We start from the raw sequence: 15087 nt of genomic DNA, 5'->3' as shown, positions 1-15087 counted from the left end.
ACGAAACACTGCTATATATATGGTGCTCCTGTGATGTGACCATATCTTACAAGGTTGTTCAAAGAAGCTGTTGCAGACGTAGGCAAATTTGCATGCTTAAAGATGTATACGTATGAATGACTCGATTGTAATCAAACTTCAGAGAAAGAAACAACAGGAAGTTGACAAATGGCGCGCACGTACCGTACCGTTGCGAGTAGGCGCCACATACAAGGGTCCGAGCACACTTGTCCAAGGACGGCTAACATCATCCACAGCCCACAAGCGTCTGCATCCTCCTGTTTTGACCCGCCACACGGCATCCAATCAACCCATCCCAATTTCAAACCGCAGAGAAAATAATGGGCGGGCGTCACTTTCTCGTGCAGAGAGAAATCAACCGATCCTCGCAGATTTGCCTGGATACCAAAGAAGCCATGGAGCTGCCGTTCATCGGTTGATCTCTCAACTCAAGTCTGAACGCTGCATACGCCTCACACCGGCCGGCACAGTGCGTGGTTGCGACGGTACTACGTGGTTATAGCGCTTTGTAGGGCTGGTGAAGCAGCTAGCTGCACCATCCATATTCCCTACGCAATCCAAGATATTATTCCTCGCGCCGATTTCATTTCCCATTGATCAGTGGTCATTATTCATCTCGTCAACTCAACGGCCGGTGTGTGTTTGTGTCTGTCTGTCCGTCTTTTCCCTCCAATCAAGAGCTAGAGCCATTTCAGGTCGTTTTCTATGACTACGTCGCCCCGCCGGCTTTTCCGTTGCATGGTTCTATATATGTAACCACCATGGGTGCCCACCCGTATTCTCCTCCCCAGTTCTATATCCCTTTGCCCCAGCTAGCTACTTCCATCTGCCTCTTCCTGCTCAGAGAGCGAGGTACCATCTTGTTTCTGTTATCCATGTCCAGTATCACTTTGTCCAGCCGTTGCCGGTAGAATTCAGCTACTTCAGCAACTGGCAACTTGCTTATTTTTTGCCTTTCTTGCAGGGAATTTCATCTGTGCGAAGAGGGATCGATCGATGGTGATGATGGGGCAGCTGGGGAGGCTCGTGGACGGGCTGAGGTCCAAGATGCGGGCCGGCGGCGGTGGGAAGAAGGGGGCGGGGAAGAAGGCAGCGGCAGCGTCGGCGTACGAGCAGATGGGCAAGACGGAGAGCATGAGGGTGGAGATCAAGAGCCGGCAGGCGCAGAAGCTCATCGCCAAGAACCTCGTCGCCGCCGACTCCATAGGCCGCAGGAGCAGGAACAAGCGCTTCTTCCTCGCCTTCTAGCTGTCAGCGTTCTTCAAAAGGAGGAGCTGTGTCCTGTTCTAACATGTGAGCTTTAGATAGTACAGTACGTACCGTTGCGTAGTGAATGTAAAGAAACCTCAAGAAAGCAACCGCATACAGCGGGAAGCTCTCTGTTACCACCTGTAACCACACATGCAGTACTATCTGTCTCATCCGTGAACTTGCTACTTAGCAATCCTGATATTAGAAGTGACGCGAATCACGAATTACAAATAGCTGAAAAAGCTTTATTGCTATCTTTAGAGGTAATTCACATTGATGTGATGAAAGCGAAGGACCCACAACAATGATAGAACACCCCGAGTAATCAACCTGTTTCCCAAGCAGAGTCTCGCGGAACCTTTCCTCTTGACCTTCCTTTTGGTTCGCACAAAAAAAATGATAAGAAAATAAGGGATTATTTCAACATATACAAAAGTCACTTCTTCAGAAATGCTTGTCGAAGAAATGAATGTATCTAACCTATTTTAGTTCTAGATACATCTATTTTATCAAGTACATGCTATATAATTAAGTTGTTTCGGTCATATAAGATGACTTTATGGACTCCCTTAAAACTGGATTTCGCCCCGCTTTATATAAAGCAACAATCGAAAAAGTACACGGCTGACGATACGAGATGATGAGGTAGCCCTCATACAACATCCCAAAATAACCGGAGCACACAGAACGCAAGCGACCATGCTACCAAAAGAGTACAAATGAAGACAAAGTACAACGAGACGCTACGCCCTATAACACCTAAGCTCCATGACAACACCCACATGACGGAGAATTGTGTTGAGCGTCACTGTTGCCGAGTCCAGGACGGACAAGGGTCTTCACCCGGAGCCCTGACACGAAAAGGGGCACCACGACAACGTCATTGAGAAGAGAGTGTCGTCCACGAGTGTCGTTGTCGCCGGCGACAAAGCTCAGAGCTTTTGCTCGGTAGCTCCCCCGTGAGACCATGAGGTTTCCAGAACAAGCACGACGAGACCAGATCCCTAGGTTTGGATCGGGGCATCGCCACTGCCAAAGAAAGAGAGCGCGCCTGAGCCACCCGTCGCCAAACCTCTCACCACCCACACAACCAAGAGGGACAGCCACCACCACCACAATGGTGTCTGCTTGAGAATCAATCATGCGGACGCCATCAGGATCCGCCGCCCTCCGTCCACATCACCATGCATCACAACAGAAGGAAGAGTAAAAGGTGTCTCCTTCACTCCTATTCCGGCATCCGTCATGAAATCGGGTTGACCCCTCCATGGTAGGAGGCATCCACGCATGTGTCCCCAGCCAGTCTCGATGGACCAAGCAAAACACAACCCCATGACCACCGACGGCCGTCGCTGATCAAGCTCACACGACACCATGCCTGGGATATTCAACGCCAATCCGCCCAATAGAAAAGCAGTGTCCCGACCACCACCATGAACTACCGCACTCACGAGGAGAGGGACCTCACTGCCTGCGGGCACCACCTGGGCTAAGCTCAATGTCACCTACTTGGAGCAATCAGACCAACCTACCTAGGTAACAAAACTGGCCCACTCGAGCGCGAGCCCTAGGGCATAGCCACCGCCCTTGCGCTTGTGGCAAGCTCGACACCATGACCGACATGCGCCTAGCTGCGCGTGTCGCTGGCTCGATCCGAGGAGGAGGGAGACCACTGCCACCACCTTGTGTCATCTGCCGGAGCATAGCCGCTAGCGTCGTCGTACCACCAGAGGCCCGCACCACCAACTCCTCGACCGCCATTGGCCGCTGGTACACATGCTGCCATGACCGAGCACCGTCTGCATCCACAACCATCCAAGCCGCAGCCGCCGGCCCGCGCTACCTGCGCCGATCGACCAAACACCATATCTAGATTTCCATCGAGCCACCATTGGGGCGCACCCGGCTGAGCCAGATCGCACGACCCCCGTCCCCGCTCCGTGCATGCCCCGCCACCACTCCACTACATGTCGGTCGCCGCCGCCATGCCCTGCGCCATGCACAACGTCCTCGCTAGGCGTCTGTGCCCCGTGTCGCGATCCGCCATGAGAGGACAAAGAGAGATCTCCGCCACCGCCGACGCCGACCAGGCTTTTCCCGACAGTGCCTCCTAGCAACGACGAGGTGGGGGAGGGTTGGGTGTGTGTCGGCTAGGGTTCGCCCAACCTCTTGCAAGAGAGGCGCGGGACGAACGAAGGGTTTCTCACTAATCTTTTTCCGATGACAAACTTAGAAGACAGATGAGATGAGCCTAGGAGGCACTGCAACCAAATACTCCCTCCGCTCGAAAATAGTTGTCATCAAAATGAACAAAAGGGGATGTATCTAGACATATTTTAGTTATAGATACGCCCCTTTTTATCCATTTTGATGACAAGTATTTTCGGACGGAGGGAGTAACACATGAATAATTGTCTATTGACCATTTTCATAAAGTTTTTAATAGTTGGCTATAGCTTGGTTATAGCTATTTGAGCAGGGTGCCGCTAAATATCATTTATATATAATTATACAATAAAGTTATGCTGGTTTGAAGGGCTGGTGCTATTTGACATAATCCGCTATTTAAAACTATGCTCTTTATGCACTGAGTGAACCAAATTGACTGCCACTTGCAGTCAGTGAACCAAATTGACTGGCAGCTGCAGTTCACTGTGGCCACAAAACTGAAGCGGATTAGTGCGGCTGATCGCCCGTCCTCATATTTGACTTTGCTCATATATCAGTCGTGTCTGATTTTTCTCTCATGTGGCTTATCCGTCGTCAGTCGCCACCGCCTCTCTTCGAAACAAGAAGCTTACGCAAGCCACCATTATATGCTCCATATAGTGTACTTACCAACCTAATCCACTAATTCTGTGGGCTTACAGCCAAAGATAATGAGCCATTATACAGTTATGAAAATATACGAGAGGATTTGACCGTTATTTTCATACACCGACCACAGCGACGCCACCGTACTGTGACGCAACGTACGGCGCCGTACAGCCAGTAAACAATTCAAACTACGGATATGCTTTCCTCATCCTACATTAGGTAAACATTATCAGTGCATGACGTGCATGACCTTATTAAGCCAAGATTGTATATCATCTTGCAGTATTTTTCAAAAGAAATTGTTTAGAAAAGGAGGGGTGAAAACCTCGCCTGTGCGTCGACGGATGCGCGAGACCTTATTAAAATATTTGGCTACATGTCTTACTCTCTCCATCGAGCGGCGATGAGGAACACATGCGCCATGGCGTTCTTGATTAATTATGGATGCTAAATCAGACATTGCTTCCCTCAGAAACAGACCCCGCTACCCTTAGGTAAGACAGGGCATCACAACAGATCCGCCATGTGCAAACTTGACTATGATCCACATTGATTAATTAATAGCCTTCTTTTGTCAAACTGTAATTAATTACATAATTCATAGGCCGTTCGTAGGCCGCCGCCGCCTCCAGAGTCTGCTGCTTGATAACCCAAAAATATAGGTGATTAGTTGTAGCATTTTGATAAATATAAAAGTGTCGAACCCAGTGAGGAGCTAAAGGTAGAATTAATATTCTCCGAAGTTCTTTCGACCATCGATACAACTCTGCATACACCAACGCTCGCTTTACCTAGAAGAAGAAATAAAAGTTCTTTACGTCAATAAAAATAGAGTTTTGCAAGATAAAAGTGTAATGTTTTAGTAGAGTTTTTGGAGAACAATGAGAAAAAGGTTTGTCCCTAGGTAATTAATAACTAGACCGATAATCATTATTACAGTTTTATATGAGGGGGAGGCTTAAGCTAACATATTTTCGGTTCTTGGATCACATGTACTTATGGTTGAAACTCTAGCAAGTATACACAATTATTAAAGATCATTAAGTAAAAACCAATCATAGTATTAAGTGTGAAGTCCCATTTATCCTCATAGGAACAACCCACTTACTTGGGCTTAGGTTTCCATCACTCCCACAACCAATTATAAGCGACCCCGCAAAAAAACCCAATATAAGAAAATTATAAACATATTGCAACACACTACAACGGTAATCCCACACGTTTGTGCGGAACGAAGGACAACATAGGAGAGCACCAAAACAAATGCAACTCAAACAAATCATAATCACCAAACAACCCATAGAACATAATAAACTGTGACTATATCAGTTCTCGTGATTTATTTTCATTTACAGTCTAGAGTTGTTGGAGGAAAATTTAAAGGAAGTTTTTTCTTTAGAAAAAGTGTTTTTGCCATTAGTTTAACTTGTGAATATCAAATGTAATTTAGAAATCGACCATCGTGACATGGGTTAATTTCACCAATTAGTCAAAATCAAATGTAATTCAGGACTTGCTTATAACTCTTCGAGGGTGTGCGCCCCTAGATAATTATGAATACACTTGAGAGCCTTCTTCATCTCCGTATTGAAGGATTCAAAAGTTTGTGATGGCTCAAAGATTATTTACTTTTGTCAAGATCCAACCGTTCTTGGTGCAGGCCATGGTGAAATGTATTGATTGCGCTTGGCCGACCACCTGATGGGTGAAGCAATAGGAGTCCTTGTGATCTTTGAATCATTTGATTTGAAGCATGCATCACCATGAAGTAGAATAACACCAACTATATGAACCCGAGAAAAACATCCTGAAGCTCCTTGTGTTGTACCCATTAAACTTAACTCCTTACTTTCATGCAAGTTTACATATTCCTCTACCATATTGTTTGTAATTTTCTTGTTAACTTTTTCGATGGAATTAAACAGTTCCAAATCTACGTGTCTTCTCAACAAAGACGTAGAACAGAGCCATCCCAAACCTCTACAACTATATTATTTTGTTGATTGCAACTACAAACAACTCCCAAAATTGCACCCCGAGGGATCAATCCCCAATAGAGATGTCATGTCAAAAGTTAACACTACAATCATTTCCAAATTTCCATCTGAAATAGCACTAAGAGGTAGACAAAGCCCATGTTAAGCCCTTCCAAAACAAAGGATATACACCAGGTTTAGACCAAAAAATGTCGGGTTTAGGGGTCCCGTATTTAAAATCTATAAGTTTTTGCTAACTCTTATCCCCCAAGAACATATCTATTCCCCCATAAAGGCAACAAATCCAAGCTAAAACCTCACAAATTAGGAACACCCGAACCACAAACTTTTTTCTGGCCACAAGGCCCCAATGGGCTACATGACATTTGTAAATATCTCCAAGGTTACCAGTGAGCCATTTGACAAAAAATAGCATTCACGGCCCATTTAGGAAAATTGATAAGGGACATTAGAGAAGCAGGGATGCTATCCACACAAGTGCAAACTAAAGTCAACTTCCCTTTAAAATAAAGGTATTTCTCCGTCCAGCTAGATTTTTTTTTGATAATTTTCTCAGTAATAGGCTCAATACTCTCTCTCTCTCTCTTTCTCTACTTAGTTTATTATACTGCAATGGCACACCTGGGTATTTTAGAGTAAAAGAACCAATTTTACAAAAAACACTTGTGCAAACTCATTAATTTCATAATCATCAACAATAATAGACAAAAGATCACACTTATGGAAATTTGATTTTTAAGCCAGACAAAGCCTCAAAACAATCCAATATCCATTTAAGATTTCTAGGATACTCGAAATTTTTTAGCAAGAAGATAAGTGTGTCATACATCTGCCAACTCCACCGCCTCCTAGTGGACTAGAACGTTGCGTCCACACCCTCCTCTCGACAATCGACGTTGTGCTTGGCCAGGTCACTACCATGCAACCAATGTATTCAGGATCATGGTGCATGAGACAGACCACAACAATCTGGGCTGATGGGGCAACTTACACTACTAGGAAAAAGCCTATACACAGAATCTTATCAGCAGCACGGTTCAAAATAACTCACTGCTGCTAACTAGCAGTAGCGCGCCCAGACGAAACTCGCTGCTGAAACAAATATAGCAGTAGCGCGTCCTCTCAAAGACGCGTTGCTGCTATAATTCCCACGAGGCCGCCACGAGGCTAGTTATAGCTGCAACGCGTTATAGCGAAGCGCGCTACTGCTACGTAGCATAGTAGCAGCGCATTTCTCAGATAAGCGCTACTGCTAAGTTTCCTACAAAAATTTAGTCCCACCTCGCTCCGTGAAGAGAGTTTCTACCACCTTAAATATGTTACTTCTCAAACTTTGACAAGCACTTGATCTTCATTGAACTCTATGTGTAGAATTTGTGGCTGCAATATGAGTCTTCACCTGTTCCTAAACCGGTGAGGACTCATATTGACAAATCAGATTGTACACAAAAAGATCGTTGATGATCAATGTATTTTTGATATATTGAACAAAGTCTATTTTTACATGCTGACACGTAGCAGTAGCGCTTTATTGTGAAAGACGTTGCTGCTAGATAGCTTAGCAGTAGCGTCTTTTCCTAGAGCGCGCTACTGCTAAGCCATTCATCTCCCCATCTCCTCTCTATTCCGATCCACTCACACAGCCACTCAATCCTCTCCGTCTGCGCCGCGCGCCGGTCCACCCCCGTCGCCCCTCCTCCGTCTGCGCCGCGCGCCGTCACCTCCTCCTCCTTGCTGGACTCGGTACCGGCCTCCTCCTCCGTCCTCCCTCTCCACTCGCCGCTGGCCGGCCCCTCCTCGCTCCGCCTTCCTCCTCCGTCCTCCCTCAACTGGCCGCGCCGGCCGGCCCCTCCTTGCTCCGCCTTCCTCCTCCGTCCTCCCTCAACTGGCCGCGCCGGCCGGCCCCTCCTCGCCCCGCCTTCCTCCTTCATCCTACTCTCTTCTCCCTCCTCGAGTCGCCCCTCCTTCTCCCTCCTGCTCATATGCAACATTTTGATTTAGTTGATATAATTTAGTTGATTTAGTAGGCTAGTTGATTTAGTTGACTTAGAACATTTTGATTTAGTTGATTTAGTAGGCTAATTCATTTAGTTGATTTAGTTGACTTAGAACATTTTGATTTAGTTGATTTAGTAGGCTAGTTGATTTAGTTGACTTAGAACATTTTGATTTAGTTGATTTAGTAGGCTAATTCATTTAGTTGATTTAGTTGACTTAGAACATTTTGATTTAGTTGATTTAGTAGGCTAGTTCATTTAGTTAATTTAGAACATTTTGATTTAGTTGATTTAGTAGGCTAATTCATTTAGTTGATTTAGTTGACTTAGAACATTTTGATTTAGTTGATTTAGTAGGCTAGTTCATTTAGTTGATTTAGAACATTTTGATTTAGTTGATTTAGAAGGCTAGTTGATTTAGTTGATTTAGTAGGCTAGTTCATATGCAACATTTTGATTTAGTTGATATGATTTAGTTGATTTAGTAGGCTAGTTGATTTAGTAGGCTAGTTGATTTAGTTCACTTAGAAAATTTTGATTTAGTTGATTTAATACGCTAGTTCATACGCAACATTTTAATCTAGTTGATATGATTTAGTTGATTTAGTAGGCTAGTTGATTTAGTTCACTTAGAAAATTTTGATTTAGTTGATTTAGTACGCTAGTTCATATGCAACATTTTGATTTAGTTGATATGATTTAATTGATTTAGTAGGCTAGTTGATTTAGTTCACGTAGAACATTTTGATTTAGTTGATCGTTAATCCTTTGCTCATATTGATTTAGGAAAAATGGCGCCACCACCACCATCACTATGTCGACTGTGCAAGTCAAGATGCGCCAGCAGCCTTGCAACTGGCAAGTTGTTCGGCATCTACTTCCAACCGAGTTTTCGTCATGCGGCGGTAAGAAATTAGATAAAATGTAATAACTATTTTATTTTTAGTGTTGGCATTACTGCATTGTGTCATTTGCTTATTTTACACAGATTGTCCCATGCAATGTGAGGTTGAAATTCAATAAGCTGACAGGAGACACTGTGATATTTGAGGCTCCTGGGGGGGCGTACACTATGGAGGTCGAGAAAGGACGCAAATGTCGCAGATTAGAGGAGATGGATGGGCCCGTTTCGTCGCTCGCATGCGTCTTATTGGTGGTGAGTTGATCAGCTTCTCCTTCCGAGCAGAAAGACCCAAGCTAGCTGTCATTTATCTCAACCTGGTGAAAGATGATGAAGATGACGAAGATGATGAAGATAATGAGGACCCACTCAATGAAGATGATGAGGACCCACTTCATGAAGCCATCGTAGCTCAAAGAACAAGGCTGAGTGAGGAGGAGGTGTCCAACCTGTGGGACATAATTCCGCCACGTGCTGACTTTGTCGGGGTGCCATTCGTGACCCGCTTGACAAATACCATGGTTGATCGACATGATATGGTATGTTATACTTACAAATGCTTATTAGTGTACAGTCCAATGATATGGTATGTTGTGTGGAATCTAGTCGATGATATGTTTTAGTGTAGAGTTCGATCACATGCTTATTAGTGTAGAATCTAAGAAAACTATTAATAGTGTAGATAATCCATATGTACTTATTTGCGAGGCTATTTATTAATTGATATGTTTTTCTTATTCAGAAATTGGCAAAGAGAATATCTGTGAGTTATGGTATCGAGCCTGATGAAGAAGGCTCAGCTGGACTACGCCTTACTGTAAGGGGCTCCGTCACAACCTGTACATACCGCATGGACACGGACGGTCGCACACACTTAAACTCGGTTGGGTGGAAGAAATTCCTCGATGGCAAGAATCTTCGTGTTGGACAGGCTTGAGGATGATGATTGTCTTTGATATCATCTAGAACTACATATGTGTGTGGATATATCATCTAGAACTACATATGTGTGTGTGGCTATATCATCTAGAACTACATATGATGATCGTCGTCGATATCATCTAGAACTACATATGATGATGGCCGTTGATATGACCTTGTACTGCTTGAGGATGCATGTTGACTATGCATGAAACTGTTATCTAGTACTCCCTTCGTTCCAAATTACTCGTCGTGATTTGAACTAAAACCACGACGAGTAATTTGGAACGAAGGGAGTACTACCTAGTAATGGTTTATGAATTTGATATCTACTAGCAGTACCTAGTATCTAGTATCTGAAAAGGAAACTGAAAGGGAAAGGGGTAATGGGAAAATGATGAAAGACATAGCAGTAGCGAGGGATGGCGAAATCGCTACAGCTAATTAATAGTAGCGCGTTCCTAAAAAGCGCTGCTGATATCGTCAACAGTAGTAGCACTGGTTAGGGCCGCGCTACTACTATGAGTTAGCTGTAGCGTCTTACTAGTAGCACGGCCACCCGCGCTGCTGCTAGCCTCAAAACCCGCGCTACTAGTAGGGTTTTCCCTAGTAGTGTTAGCAACACGCTCTTCTACTAAAGCATCATTTTCGACTTGATGGAGGCCCATTCAGTGATCCATGGTGGCACCACTGGCAATGGAACCGATGTGGAAGCATACATTCAGAGGTAGATCTTCTTCATTATGTGCATTGAGGGCGGCATTCGCTCGGAGCACCATGAGCCGCTGGCAGGATCGACTCTTGCACAGGGTTGTGAAACAGGTGCCACTAGCACCGAGTGAGGCCTATAAGGTGTGCATGTTGCTCTGTGTATTCTCCGACGTCTGGTTCCCCATCCAGGAGACCGACGGATGCCTCTCGCTCGCATTTAGAGAAGATATATCGGCATCTTATCATGATAGAAGGTAAGTCGGGTTGGGTGAACATGGAACTAAAGACAAAAATATTATACCGAGGCCTAGTCCCTTCTATGTGTGCCAAACACAAGTTATGTATATCAGTGTCCCATTGACATATAACTATTGTGGCATGTAGCGTACACACTCTAAGATTTTTTAGGAGAAAAGTGAGGGAGTTTTCGAAGAGTTGAAGTGCTAGGACGAAAAGGAGGAAGAAAGTAATTGCTACGGGTATTGCATGGACATCAGTGAATATGTTGTGTGGGCAGATTTGGCAAATTTGTCAAGCTGTTGTCTCTTCCCCCATGAAGCCAGCAAAGGTTGAAATCTCTCAAATTAGGAACACCTAGGCCACCAAAAAAAATCCTGGCCACAAGGCCCCAATGGGCCAAATGATATTTATATAAACATCTCGCAGGTTACGCCACAAGAAGTGAGCCATTTGAGAGGAAATAGCTTTCACAAGCCATTTAGGAAACTTAATAAAGAACATTAGATAAGCTGGAATGCTACTTCCTCTCAAATTCTCTATTTTTTTAGGGTACTCTCAAATTCTCTTTACTAGTTCCCACCACACACCAAACTTGGAATTGGGAGTAAAATCAACTTCCCATGCCTAATCCCCTACCAAACTCCCACATGTTAACTCCAATTCCATTTCCCCATTGTAGCCAAACACGTTGTTACGAAAAAGGTAGTGGGGGTGGGATGTGTTTTCAATCTAAGAGAGATAATGCATAGATGAAACATGTTTTGCTTGAAATATGGGAGGTTTTTGCTCTCTTGGATAAACGTAGAAAAACACTATCTCATTTTGTTAATATTCGTATCACTATAGAGGTTTGAGTTGGCAGCGGTATGTTTGATCTTTTGAGATATTTTTTGTATGATGCCAGAAGCATTAAACAACGTGCAATATTGCCTGCAAAAAACACGCAAAAAAGTAATCCTCTATAGCTATGCACCAACATTTAACTGCTCTAGAAATATGAATTTTAGCTAGTTTTGTTTAAAAAGGTTGTTTACCACATTTCATGAACAATGAGAAGAATAAGAATCTCTTTTATAGGATATTCCAAACATTGAACACTTACGATATAATAAAATCTTACTACTTATGCAAAATTCTGCTAATGAACCTTGAACACAACCACAATTTTATCTAGGAATTAATCCACCAACCTCCAAATGTTGATAGCCTGCTAGTGATTTTTTTTATGTTACCAACCTCCAATTTAGTGGATCTCCAAATGCTACCAGTAAACAACAATATCACATGGCGCAAGAAAAGTCTGATCATGCAAACTTCCTAAACCCTTACCACATTCAGCTGAAAGTACACTCAAGTTTAAGTCAGTTAGCAAACCCTTCCATACGAACAAAATTTCATGATCCTTGGTTAGCTATCAACTGCCTACATGGGCAAGACCTAGAGGCTAGAGATCACCAAAAATGCTTGCTAAGTCCTCTCGACATCCAGTGCTTCCAGCGTGTCTGACATCCATTTGTAACAAGATGGGCTCAGCATCAGCCCACCACTGAAGCTCTTCTCTCGACAACCGGTGCCTTTGCTTTCTTCGCATGATTCTTGCTAGTTCTTTGCATTTTTCGCTTATCCCCATTGGCATCTTATTTCTTTTTCTCCGTGTTCTGAGTAGGATGTAGCCTCTTCTTCGAAACTTCAGAATTGCTGAGTCGGGAACCATATACCATCTTCCGGACAAAGAAGCCCGCGACATCTCCATTGTCACGCTTCAGGAGTACTGATTTTTGGAGTCGCCCACTGGAGTCCTGAATGTTTCAGCAAAAGTATAAAGTACAAAGGTTAATCGTGTGCCGCTGCATGTTTCAGCAATTCAGACCGGTGCTATCCAGAAATTCCGTTGAATAAGCAAACTATGGTAAGGAACCAAACTATGAAGTCACGCGTACCGTAGTCTCTTGGCCATCTAATTCATCAAAGGCTTTATCTATCTCATCTATGTCATTAAAAGAAATACACGTAGAGCAAAACTCGCCTCGAATCCTTGAATCAATCTGTTGAAAAGGAAAGGGAATAAATCACTAATTTATGCGTATAAGTTTATCGAACAAGCAACAAAAGCTCTGAGAAAACCTTCTCATCGATGCTGGGATTCCCAGAGAAACTTTTAAGCAGCTCTTGACAAGGAAGGTGGACCGGAATTCTATGAGCAAGCAACTTCATCTGGTAAGGTTCAGGTACCTAAGAAATAAAAACAAATAAGTCAGGTAGCAACTTGAATAACAACGTGAAGAACTAAGAACTTCCTTTCAACTCTTACACTATTCTCCGCAATTTTGATGGGATCATTAAATCCATGCTTGAGCTTTGCAGTAACTAGATTCATCGCAGCTTCTCCATCCTTCAAGCAGTTATGTGGTTCTCCGTCTTCCTAAACGGAATACCCACAAACAGACTACAGGCACAAAACATAAGTAAACAAACAATTTAGCATTCATAGATACATACCATGGGTTTTCTATCTGAAAATCTAAGAGGACCGGCTTGCAGGACCAATACGAAAAAAAATTAAACCAAAAAATGAATGGAATTATCTTGCAATCCTGAAATCAAACATTACTCTAGATAGTATAAGGGGCCATGAGATCCCAAAGGAGTCCTTTTATGTCATTATATTTGTCTTGCGTGCAAAATGTTTCTCATTTAGCAGAAGCGAAAACACGGCTATATGGTGCCCCTGTGACCATACCTTGCAAAGGCTGTTCAAAGAAGCTGATGAAGTAGTAGGTAAATTCGCATACTTAAAGATGTATGCCGTATCAATGACTCGACTGTAATCAAACTTCTGAGCTGAAATCAGGGAGAGGAACAATAGGACCTTGAGTTAAATGTTATCGAAGAAAAACATGTCTAACAAACACAATACAAGCACTGAATATAACTACTTCAAGAAGATCAGACATGATCCAATCACACCTTACCATATAGATCTCTATATAAGCTATGGCCAACCAAAATCTTTCTTCCTTTGGCCAAGATTTTCTTCAATGATTTCTACAGAAGAAAGGGACACAAATATAACTCACAAGAAGGGGGGGGGGGGGGGGGGTATGCAAGATGTTTGTACTGACAACATACCTGAATATCAACTCCCTTGCAAAAAAAAAAACTGAATATCAACTAATGAGCATGTGACTCCTTCTAAATCCTTCTTAGATACACCAGTGATGTATGTCCTGTAATCTGCAACAGCTTTGTGGGGATTTACAAGTGTATCCAACTTCACCTGGGAAAAAATGAATGTTAGCGGGACTGGATAAACAAATCTAAATACACCATCGTGGCAAAGGACCATCTCACAGTCAATTGCCAACATGGCTCCAGAGTTTACTACTAGAAACTTTTCGTATCCGCATTCCTTTCCACCCCTGCAAATAAGTAATGCCAATAATTTTTGGTAGTGGAGAAGCTGAAATATTCCTTACTTATCAGACAAGTAAAATTTTGGTGCGGCGCAGGAGGCCTTGTACCTCGAACATTGGCGGCAGCTCCGGCCGGCGGACGAGCGCGCAGATGCCGAGCAGCGCATGCAGAGGGAGCGGGAGGAAGAGGAGGAGCGCGCCCGCGTCGCTGCATTGTCTCCGCCGGAGGAGGCAGCCATGACGGTCTATCAAGCCGCCTTTGGTTGGCCGGGCCGCCTCCCGTTTTCATCGACCTCACCGGCGGCGATGACGACGGCAAGGGCAAGGGCAAGGCCAACATCTAGGGCTGTGTGTGGGCGCCAATTTTTTGTTTTTTTATGAATGTTTAATTAAGTTTAAGTGGACTTTGGCCGGCGGTTAACCGGTCAGTTATTGTAAGTTAAGTTTCTATTTTTGTTATCTGTGCCACGCGTGGTTCATTTTGCTTTTTCTTCGCGTGTAAATTTGTGTCCGTCTTTCGTTGGACGCTCAAGCCGACCCATATAAAAAAGCGGACACGCACATCCGTTCGGTCAACCCAAACGGACGAAAAACGGACAAAGCGCCCATCCATTTAGATTGGCACGTTGGAGTTGCTCTCAACTCAGGTCTGAACGCTGCATATATAGAACCACGCACTGTCCAACCGCACACCGGGACAGTGCGTGGTTGCGACGGTACGCTTTGTAGGGCTGGTGAAGCAGCTGCACCATCCATATTCCTCGCGCCTATTTCGTTTCCCATTCATCAGTGGTTATTATTCATCTCGTCAACTCAAA

At 44.0% G+C, this 15087-nt stretch overlaps 1 protein-coding gene and 1 pseudogene across 1 annotated transcript; one reads left to right on the top strand and one right to left on the bottom strand.

Annotated features, from left to right (window-relative positions):
• The first annotated feature begins 588 nt into the window (after nt 1-588).
• LOC123042398 (uncharacterized) lies at nt 589-1461 on the top strand. Its single transcript, XM_044464862.1, has 2 exons — nt 589-873; nt 986-1461. Exons 1-2 carry the CDS (start codon nt 783-785, stop codon nt 1267-1269), a joined length of 375 nt encoding a protein of 124 aa, XP_044320797.1. The 5' UTR covers nt 589-782; the 3' UTR covers nt 1270-1461.
• Nucleotides 1462-12391: 10930 nt separating this feature from the next.
• LOC123039538 (small RNA degrading nuclease 1-like) lies at nt 12392-15056 on the bottom strand (annotated as a pseudogene).
• Between the last annotated feature and the right edge of the window lie 31 nt (nt 15057-15087).

The sequence above is a fragment of the Triticum aestivum genome, chromosome 2B (assembly GCF_018294505.1).
Source record: "Triticum aestivum cultivar Chinese Spring chromosome 2B, IWGSC CS RefSeq v2.1, whole genome shotgun sequence".
Lineage (NCBI taxonomy): Eukaryota > Viridiplantae > Streptophyta > Magnoliopsida > Poales > Poaceae > Triticum > Triticum aestivum.
This window is presented reverse-complemented; position numbering and strand designations above follow the sequence as displayed.